General features: G+C 40.9%; 3 protein-coding genes across 8 annotated transcripts; 1 reads left to right on the top strand and 2 right to left on the bottom strand.

Moving 5' to 3' along the window:
* Window positions 1–111: 111 nt before the first annotated feature.
* On the bottom strand, window positions 112–3041 carry LOC110159234 (dehydrogenase/reductase SDR family member 12-like). Of its 4 annotated transcripts, XM_055150643.1 has the most exons (11): window positions 2925–3041; window positions 2675–2851; window positions 2218–2351; window positions 2060–2142; window positions 1790–1885; window positions 1631–1712; window positions 1494–1555; window positions 1298–1402; window positions 1138–1228; window positions 938–1075; window positions 112–858 (listed from the first exon to the last, which is right to left on the bottom strand). In XM_055150643.1, exons 2-11 carry the CDS (start codon window positions 2728–2730, stop codon window positions 689–691), a joined length of 1017 nt encoding a protein of 338 aa, XP_055006618.1. In that variant the 5' UTR covers window positions 2731–2851; window positions 2925–3041; the 3' UTR covers window positions 112–688. The 4 variants fall into 4 exon arrangements, 3 of the variants coding, with proteins under 3 accessions (XP_055006618.1, XP_020779439.1, XP_055006619.1); XM_020923780.2 differs by having other exon boundaries at window positions 2675–3012; XM_055150644.1 differs by having other exon boundaries at window positions 2738–3012.
* On the top strand, window positions 3041–6792 carry ap1s3b (adaptor related protein complex 1 subunit sigma 3b). Of its 3 annotated transcripts, none has more exons than XR_008631794.1 (6): window positions 3041–3194; window positions 4178–4356; window positions 4441–4549; window positions 4679–4816; window positions 6084–6190; window positions 6289–6792. XR_008631794.1 is itself a non-coding variant. In XM_020922582.2 (6 exons), the coding sequence occupies exons 1-5, from the start codon at window positions 3192–3194 to the stop codon at window positions 6123–6125; spliced, it is 471 nt and encodes a 156-aa protein (XP_020778241.1). In that variant the 5' UTR covers window positions 3041–3191; the 3' UTR covers window positions 6126–6145; window positions 6289–6792. The 3 variants fall into 3 exon arrangements, 2 of the variants coding, with proteins under 2 accessions (XP_020778241.1, XP_020778249.1); XM_020922582.2 differs by having other exon boundaries at window positions 6084–6145; XM_020922590.2 differs by lacking the exon at window positions 6084–6190 and having other exon boundaries at window positions 3042–3194.
* Window positions 6793–6872: 80 nt separating this feature from the next.
* LOC110158736 (secretogranin-2b-like) lies at window positions 6873–10040 on the bottom strand. The gene is given in 3 exon segments (XM_020923265.2): window positions 6873–8999; window positions 9001–9376; window positions 9989–10040. Coding segments are annotated over 2 exon segments (1725 nt in total). The 5' UTR covers window positions 9360–9376; window positions 9989–10040; the 3' UTR covers window positions 6873–7633.
* Between the last annotated feature and the right edge of the window lie 387 nt (window positions 10041–10427).

The following is a 10427-nucleotide window of genomic DNA, read 5'->3' as shown; positions in this document are numbered from 1 at the left end:
TTCACTTTTCACTGTTTTACCCTGATAGAGAAGTTACTGACAAATCCTTGGGGAAAAATGTGAATGCACCACATATTATTTTGTTTCAGTAATAATAAATACAATTATTAAAACAGCAAATGTTAATTGTCACAAAACACACAAATGTGAATTGTAACTTAATGCTTTTTGCATAATGGTCTTTCCTCTATACTTGGTATTGATGATACTTTTGGTAAAATCTGGACAACACAGTGGCACAGCAGTCCAGCTGTCTTAGGTTAGACTCCTGGGCAGCAAGATGAGATGAATGATCTGAAGAGAAATTTCAGTTCAAACAAGATTGCAAGATGAAAAGTGGTGAACTTAGCGTTCAATCAAAAGTATTCTGTATTAGTCTGATATGTTTTACCAGTAGTGACCCAGCAGCTAATCAAGTTTTTTGCTAATGCTTCTCTATGGACATTGGACACATCGGCCAGTAACTCAGTTTTTTGAATGGAACAGAATGTCAAAAACTTAAGTCAGTTCAGATCAATGCACAAAATGGTAATGTCAGAAGCTTTTCTTAAGTATATATTTAATCAGGTCTAAAACATACAGCATTCTATATCATTATTATTATTATTATTATTATTATTATGACGCCTATTAAGTTAATGGCAGGTATTTGAAATTAAATATCAAAATTACACCAAGGCTTATCAGTTCAAACCAGTAAAGGACTGGTAAAATCAGGAGAGCTGTTGGGGAGTACATCTGGCCTTTTTGATTGTATGGCATTGGCCAGAGCTTCCATTTGTGACATGAAACTCTGAATATCCTCTGAAGAGCTGTGAGTCCAAGCCAGAGGCAAGTGTACAGGAACGGGTTTACGATCTACAAAACAGTGTAAAGAATATATGGATCTGTTTGTAAAAACAGAGAAGAAAGTAATCCACAGAATGGGTCTGGTCACCTTGAAGGAACTGCCCACTACGAGTTCTTGAAGCAGCTCGGCACAAAGCCAGCCAAACTACAGTATCCGCCCCCTGCTCCACAGTGCGCAGCCTCCCCGCCATCATCTTGTGAAACTCCGGCATTGAAGTAGACACAGCTACACACCACAAATGGTTACACTTTTCACATTTTCAAACCACACTCTTTGTCTGATAGTACCTGGAGAATCCACCCAGCCTGGATGCATCACAGAGAAGTGTATGGCAGGGTTAGCTTTGGCCCACTGCCTTGTTAGCACCACCTGCTGTCTCTTAAAGCGAAACAACACTTGGCTCATGATGAGTGCATAGTAAACAGCAGCATTAGAATATACTTTTACCTTATTTTGCGCATAGACCATAATTCCATCAAAGTGACGGTTCTCTGACTGCAAGTCATCAGTTTTGAGTTTCTGAACAAGCATACCGCCTGAGGACACTGTGATCTAACAATTGTGGAGAACCGGAGTCACAAATGAATAGACAATTGTGCCATTGTGTTGCAGTGCACAGGATTGTTTCTGTGTCTGACCATACCACCCTTGGATCCCTGCTCTTCTGCAGAAGGGGTATGAGGGTCCGAGTGAGCACATATACCGCTGGAGACACAGACAAAGATCACAGTCATGACATTAGTCTGACCCTGGACATCTGAGTTAAGTCTTTGCTCTCACCCATCGTGTTTGTGGCGAAACTCTTCTCCAGTCCATCAGCATTTAGCTCTCTCTTGTACAACATGCATCCTGCATTGTTTATCTGCCAAAGAACATAACACAAATATTTAGTTTGTTATAGTAACATAACAGCTCAGTGTATGATAATGGCATACTCACTAAGACATTTAGGGTGGCATATTGCTTTCTAAACGCTTCTGCAAACTCCCACAGTTTTCGTGTCTCTGACAAATCTACAATGTGGACATGCACTTCCTGAAAATACATTTTAATACATTTTAGGAGATTTTAAAATATTGAATATATAAAATATAAAATATTTAATATATATAAATATTAAAAAATTTGCTTTTTTAAATTTATTTATTTTTTTTACATATTTTAAATGGTCCTATTAGACACTGGGCTACAGATCCAGTTCACACTCACTGAGTTTCCAGACTCCCTGATGATATCAGCTCTGGCCTCCTCAGCTTTGTCTGGGTTCCTGCATACCATGTGTACAGTCCCACCTGACCAACAACGAAGTTCAAACAAAACATTTTGTTTTCATACTCCTGTAAATTCTAAATCTTTTAACTGCGCACCTTTCTTTGCTATTGCCATGGCAGTCACTCTTCCAATACCACTGTTGGCTCCTGTGATCATAAAGGATCTTCCCACAACTGCCACATCCATATCATGGGGATCAAAATGTCTTGATGCAGCCTCATAAGCCTCTCTTTAAAACAAAAGAGTGTTGATAACCATGTACAAAATGACAACATAGAAATACATTTACAGTACACTATACACCTTATTATTGTTTATTGCATTTTTGTTTCAGCAATAAAATCAGATTATTAAATTGTCAATACCAAACTTTAACCTCAGCTGTCTCCTTTGACAGCTGATGTTGTGACAGGCCACAATAGTTACAACGTATGTTATATTAGTATATTGCATTTCTACACAATGGTACAATCTCCCAAAATATTCAGATATTAGACGTATTGGAATTTAGTTCAGTAGCCTGGTTAAAAGGTAAATCAATGATGTACTAACCTTGTGTAATGTTGAATGCCATTGAGAAACCACACAGTATTGCGGAAAAGAGACATTAAAAACCTTGTTAGAGACACTTGCAGCAGACGTCTTCTGGACAGCCTCTAAACCATAGACTGTATGTAGAAGAAGGAAACAGGGAAGGGCGCCTCAGTGCTGCTCTCTACTTGCGGCAAACTGGAACAACACCCACACTTACTACTAGGATCTTGTTCATTATTATATTTTCTTACTGGAGTCGTGTATATACCCTGCGTATGTTAATATGGGCAAAGTATGTGCAGTTACGGTAAATTAAAGCACAAACTTGTAGGCGTAGGTTCAGTTGATGCTGCGTTTCCTGTCCACATTGTGCATCCGCGGGAGGGCGGAGTTTATGAACTTTCACACCGAGCGCTGGCGACGGTGGACAGATATGTTTTCTGTTGGTTCATTCGACCCTTTGTGAGGGTTTTAACTTCTTATTCTTATTATTTTGTACCAAGTTTTTTTTTTTTTTTTATTTCTCTGCGCCAAGATGGTAAGTGTTTTAAATATGCGTAATTTCGCTTCCTATGCGCAATGCTGCCTCGGTCATTTACCTGTTGCACCTGTTGACAGGTAGTTAAAATGGACCTCACCAAATAGCTTCAAGTATACCTAAGATCTAATTCTATTAATTACAGTGGCAGGCTATCAAGTTTACATTGGCGTTTACATTAGTCGCCTCAGCAGATAGTGAAGCCCGATCCCGCTGGTGAGCAGCAAGGTGATATTTCTTTAACGGCAGTCAAACAGGTTTCGTCACTTTCCGGGTTAGAGTGTTCATGGCACTGGTGTTTTTTTGTTTGTTTTTTCTTTCAGGCCGTCTGACCTGGAATACCAGAAATAATTTGCACTGCAGGGCCTGTACATTGTTTTAGAGTAGGGCCTGTAGCCTATGGCTCTGTTTGTAGGCTAGTTTTCTGTTGGAAACTTGAATGAACTTGGGATGTCTTGACATAACACAATAGCATTCTTCATAAATGTTGTTCATTGGCAAGTACTATAAAAACTGTAAAATTAAATGCTTTCAAGATCTACTTACCCCAGCTTTAATTTATTTTAAAATACACACACTGTCTTTACTGATTCTAAAAATAGCACATGTTTAAAAAATCATCGGAGGTGCCTGTCACCTCTTAAACTAAACCACTGTTTGAAACCCTGTCTCCCCGTCTGGTCATACTAATATACAAAAACTTTTTGGTACATCTGTAAATGTAACTCTGCCAGTATTTGGTGACAGTGCTGGCCCACTTTCCCTTTGACTTTCTCACTTATTGCCAGTTTAACCTTTCTTGGTTGTTGAAGCTCATAAGGTTGTTTTAGTTACTCTTTAATATACCACGACCCCAAGTTTCACCTTAGCCCGGGGTTGTATGCATGCATACTCAGCTAATAATGGACTTGATATAGGCTACTTATTATTACCTGTACATTGCAAATTGCCCCCACTGACCTGCTCTTTGTCTGTTATAATAGATGCGCTTCCTGCTCCTCTTCAGTCGCCAAGGGAAGCTTCGTCTACAGAAATGGTACACGCCTCTGACTGAGCGAGAGAAGAAAAAGATAATCAGAGATATGACTACCATGGTGTTGGCACGGCAACCACGATCATGTAACTTCTTACACTGGAAAGACTTGAAAATTATTTATAAGAGGCAGGTTATCCCCAATTTGAACTATGTATTTATGCTGTCATTGTACCCGATTGATGCTTAGATATGAAATGTCTTTTTCTGAAGGTATGCCAGCTTGTATTTCTGCTTGGGTGTGGAAAGCGAAGAGAATGAGCTATTGGCTCTGGAAGTCATCCATCGCTATGTGGAGCTGCTTGACAAATACTTTGGCAATGTATTACACTTTTTTACATTTGTGTTGTAATATAAGAAAATTAGTAATTGATTATTAATAGTTAACTACGTTTTTGTGACAAAAGGAAAAGCAACAAAGCCTAAAATGTCTAATATTGCCTTCTCTCAGGTGTGTGAGCTGGACATAATCTTTAACTTTGAGAAAGCCTATTTTATCCTCGATGAATTTCTAATGGGCGGAGAAGTACAGGAAACTTCCAAACAGACCATAAACCGGTGCATTGAAAACTCTGATATGTTACAAGAGGTGAGTAATACAAGGCTTTGGTGGTGGTGTGTCATCAGTATTGCACCAACCAAATCCAAAATGGGTGGGACACCTTAAAATGTGCATTTAAACAGGTGACAAAGAAGTGCAGTTGATAAAATATGTGTACCAGGTGAGCTGACCATAAGTTGAGCCATTCAGACAAATCATATTTTTTGCATAGTAAAGGTGTTTTACTATTGGGTATTGCAATAAATCTAACATTTTTACTGTGATTACAATTACTCATTCAGTCAATATAAAAATGTGAAAATCACTGTAGTTTAACTTTTTAAGGTCAGGGACAACTTATCAGTAAGAAAATATGCCAAGGACGCCCTATCGGTCCCCATAATGGCATTACAGTAATATTCAGAAGTTTAAAACATCTTTAAAACCAAATTTGGATGAAAGATTAATCTCATAGTATTTACTTGATTGGTGTTGTTGTTTCCACCAAGTGTTTGTGTGTGCGTGTGTGCGCGTGCGTGCCTGTGTGCAATTGTAGTATTCAAGTTATTATAATCTTTTCTGGATAATATGGCTACACATATCAATTGTGACCCAAATGACAATGATTTTTCATAACTGAGCTGCTATTGGGTTCATAGGAGACCTAAATTAGCAGGATTGCCTTACAGAATGGGCATGATCCAACCAACTGCACTGTGGGCTGTCTTTTGCAAGTGCTTCACTGAAACTATACACTATTACATAATGATTGCACATTTTACTGTGTCCAAACATTTTGAAATTTGGGGATGTCTTTTGATGAAAATATACTGCATCTGACTGGAAATAAGGACTGTGGGGGTCTTCCTGACTCACATGGGCCATCTTATTGGCTAGTTTGACTATGTGTGTGGCATGTAACCATTGTAGCAAACAAGTGGCGTAATGAGATCAATTAACAATGGGACTGTTCACTCCGTGGTGTTTGTGTCTTGGCCTCCTCATAGCTAAGTGGTTTGTAGCTGTTGTTTTGACTCTTTTGCTTTGTCTTTCTGGTGCATCTCTCTCTCCCTCTGCCAAAGTTATAATAAGCGAGCGAGAGACAGACTTCACCATTGGCTTATATTCCTAGATTTAGCCCTTCTCATATGTAGAGTGTGTGTATGTGTATGTGTGTGTGTGTGGTACAGTATAGCGTATAAAACTGGGTGTTGCTTGTTTTGTGGCTTGTTGTGATAAGGCTTACTAATACTTAGAGCTGGGGTACGTACTGTGCTGCGTAGCCTCGCATTCATTCTGACCATTATCACTTCAGGATGACAACAATGAGTGGTATGAGGTGGAGCTGTTTGGATGACCGTGAATTTGGACAGAAAGGTTAGATGCTTTGCTTGTGTCGGTGTGTGTTAGTTTTCTCAGCAGGTGGGGCATGTAGTGGTTCTGAATATTAATTATCCATATATTAACCAAAATGTCAATTATCAATCATCTTTCTGTGTTTTCTCTGTCCATTTTCTCAGACCATGGAGGAGTATATGAGCAAGCCTGCATTCTGACCGTGGAATCATGGACCTTTGATATAAAGAGCTAAAATGTACTGTAAAAAATATATTTGGAATGGAAATTATTTTTAAAGAGGAATTATGATCATTTGCATATATTCTGCCTAAAACATTGCTTGTTCAAGGTAATAATTTAATTGTTTTTATACAGAATGCACAGTTTAGAATTTGCTTGTTCAGGGAAGATAAAGTGGAATTAGATTTAGAGTTTTTGTAATTACACCAAGGCTATTTATAAAGATGTGATGTGTTTATTAAACCACTACAATATAAGGGAAATGGAAATCCTAGCACATCTTTTTCTAAGGATAATTATGCTGTCTAATTTTTTAATTATAGAAAATATTTGCAGTTGAAGTGTCAGTAGTGTGTGTACTCTGCAGTTTGCTAGAGTGGGTGTGAGGATATTGTAATGTGCAATTTTGATATGTTGTAGCTCTAAATTAAAATAATGTAGTTTGATATGTTTGTTGGTCCTATTCTTGATCCTTGTTGATGTTTGCTGTACTAGTTTTAATAAGGCAACTGAACCCAGCAAGGAGAAAAATAATACCGCTGATGCTTTATTCTTCTGTGATTCAATACACATTATTGAACATGTACAAAATGGTTTAAAAATGAGCGCACAGAGCACAACCACTGTTAGGCCAACATGATGCAGTATGAAAGGGTTGGAAGGCAGGCGACGGTCTCATAATAAAACTCAGATATTCAGAACAATAATTTCACCCTGAATTAGACATTTGTTCTCTGCTCCACATCTTTTCTTCTCAAGATACTTTGTTGTACACCTTAGCGTCTCAAAAGGTGGAATAGCTTTAGCTTTAGTTTGAAAGGCCCAGGCAGCATTTTACTGAGTACATAATCTTGACACACATGAAAAATATTATTGTTACTCTGTAGATTATATTTGAAAATATAGGCCAGTTTTCTGTTTACAAACACCATATATGTAAACAAACAACATCACAAACGTCACTTTGGGTTTCATATACATTGGTGTTTAGATTTGGCAATGACAGGCACAGACCAAACTAGTTGTATTCTATAGATTGTACCTTTAAATCTCATGATCTGTCTGGAACATTCCTGCAGCAAGTATAGGGACTTTGATATATTTATATATTTTACAAAGGTAAAATTGCTATAGTTCTTTTTCATTAGGGTAGATATAATACCAGTATAATACCATAAACTTATTAGAATAGAAATCTGTAAACTAGATCACATCCACCAAACTTATTTTAAGACGGTATAAATACTAAAACCTTAAACACGTGCGTCTGATCTCCAAACCTTAAATTTACATTCCTGCCACCACTTTCTCCTTATTCTCTCCCTCTTCGTTGGTGGTTTGAGGAGCTTGTGTCTTGTCAAATGGGGCGTCTTTTTGCATTTCTGTGGGGTTTACATTTTCAGTAGCTGTGACTTCGGTCTCCCTTTTGGCCACTGGTCTCTTTTCATTTTGATCTAAATAGTCCTTCATGGCCTTCTCGTAAAGCTCATAAGGGAACTGTCCTTTGAGCTGCGCCTGGGTGTCTCTCTTGTTGATGGTGTTGGGGTATTCTGTAAGGATTTTGGCTGCCAGGTACGTGGTCACCTCATCTTCAACATCGTCATCTTCATCATCTGTGTCAGTTTGACGCTTGAGTGGCATTTTGTTAAGCTCAGAAAGGAACAGATTCTCTCTGCGTCCAGAGGGGGCTGGGATTCTGACTGGCCCTGAGCTCAAAGCTGGAAGTGAAGAGATCCTGTCTGAAGATGGAGCAGTTTTCATGGGGCGCTGGATCACTGGGTACTCATTACTGATGGTCTCCACTCCAATGATGTCTAAGAAGTCCTCTCTGTCCATGTCCTCTGGCTGTGTCTTGCTCTTGACTGGCAGCCTGCGGCTGAAGTATCTGATTTTGGGGGTTTGCCCGGTGGTGGTGGAGAAGCGGGTGGAGCCCTGGGGGTCACGGTGCAGCTTCCGGAGCTCCTCTGTGAGAAGCATGTCGATGAGGTCCTGTGGGGGGACGTGGAGCTTCAGGGAGAGCTCTAGCAGCTCTTTGACTGTGCGTGGATCCACAATAGAGGGACGGATCAACCTCTTTTTCTGCTCTCCTTCCACATCTCGCTTTTTCTGTGACTGGTCACTCATTTCCAGCACTTTGAGCAGATAGTAGTCCACTAATTTAGTATCATCATCGGCCTCCTCCTGGTCCTGGTTGGCCCTGCGCTGCACCTCCTCTTCTTCCTCACTGTCTGGTTCTGTGGCTCGGTCCACCTCCTCACGACTTTTATTCACCATCTCCTCAGTCTCCTCCCTCTCCTCCACAGGGACCCACTCCTCTCCCCCAGCTACATCCTCATAGGCTTGGCTTCTAAGGCTCAGTATGTCCTCGTCCTGGTCTTCGTCCTCCCCTTGCAAGGTCCTCTTCTGTACCATTGGCATGCGCCCCAGTTCATCAAAGATGGATCGCAGGTTGGCGAGGCTTTGAGGAGTGTACTGCTCATCTAAGTCCTCTGTGGCCCGTTTAGAGGCGTCTGTATTCTCCTCATCCTCAAACATTAGAGGGTATTTCTTGTGCGCCCGGGGTGTGTTGCTGTAGTCAACAGGCGCACTCTCGGGCGTTTCCGTGTCTTTTGTGCGGTGCCGGTGCGCACGCCGGTGGCGGGCTGCTCCTTGGTTCTCCCTGCAGAGAGCGGAGCAGAGCTTTCATGAGCTGCTCAGCGGTGATGTCCTGCCTTTGGAGTGTGCCCGGTGCGGCTTCATCCTGCTGCTGCTGTGTGGCCAACTGAAGCAGGACACGAAACTTCTCCACCTCATCATAGTCCGCCGGCTCGCCACGGCCCTCGTTCCGTTGTTTCAGGTTCTCGATGTACTGCAAGGCTTTCATCATATCCGGGGACGGCTGGACATCACCGTCCCCGCCTCGCAGCCTGTAGTGGCGGGGGAGAGACGCAGCCTGCGCGACGCTCACGCAAAGCAGGGCGGCGAGCAGGAGCGCCGCTCCCCCCGTGGGCAACTTGTGGTGGAAATGCAGCATTATAGGCTTTTGACTACCTGTAAACAAAAACAAACACACAACATCAGTAACAGTGAACAGGCCTATGAAACACCATTTTGGTAGTTTTATAGCCTAAAGAGACAATTTTATGAATATTTTCTGCGGTTAAAAAAGGTATTTTTCTTATTCAATAAAGACAGTGATCCATAGAGTCCAAATAAAGGAAGCAAAAAATACATTCATGTCCGACACAGATAATACATGTGTGCATATTGTGGTCGCTAAATCAGACTTGAAACCGAATCAAACAACATGTTTTCTTTTCGTGCCTGATCGACCGTCTGTTTTGACGCGCAATCTGTACTCTATGCTTTTCGCGTTCACGCATTCATTCAGCGGTGGATGAGTCACCGCAGGTTGTTACTGGCAACAGCAGCATCCATTTCCAGCACGACTAAATATACGAAACAACGTAGAGTACAATATTTATCTAAGCAATCGGTTTAATCTGTCCTTCGTGATAGTCATTAGTATTCTAATAGTCCAATAGTACATTGACTATTCTATGAGAATGCTCACGTTTGGATTGGCCTAGATCATTCTCGACTTTAATAATCTAATCTAATTAACGATATGTGCTTTGAAATGCGTGTTAATATTTGTCTTACCTTTGGCAATGGAGGTCAGACAGTCGCGAAGGTGTATGGCATCTCCTCTGGTGCGGTTCTGTTTTCAGCACTTGGACAGCTCCCCCCGTTATAAGAGGCGACACCTGACCAACGCGTCATCACAGCGCACGTACGCAATAGCGAGGCTCAAGAGGCGGAGAGGAGGAGGAGAAATCCATATAAATGATTCAGGTCTGTGATACGGTATGCTAAAACGCAAGCCTGTTTTTAAAAATAGCTCTGCGTGTCTGTTTCTCAGCGGAGTGCTATTGGCTGGAAAGATCTTTTAATAAGTATCCAGGTAGTGGATGTATAGGACTGTGAATACAGGCACTGCACTGTGACGTCAGTGCTGTCTTGTCAATGTTCTAGAGCTTATTGTGACAACAAAAAATGTACAGTGTGCCATTCAGGCCATGGATATATCTTTAGAGATGCA

Source organism: Boleophthalmus pectinirostris, unplaced genomic scaffold (genome assembly GCF_026225935.1).
Source record: "Boleophthalmus pectinirostris isolate CB_2022bp ecotype Guang Dong unplaced genomic scaffold, ASM2622593v1 HiC_scaffold_143, whole genome shotgun sequence".
NCBI classification, from domain to species: Eukaryota; Metazoa; Chordata; class Actinopteri; order Gobiiformes; family Gobiidae; genus Boleophthalmus; species Boleophthalmus pectinirostris.
This window is presented reverse-complemented; position numbering and strand designations above follow the sequence as displayed.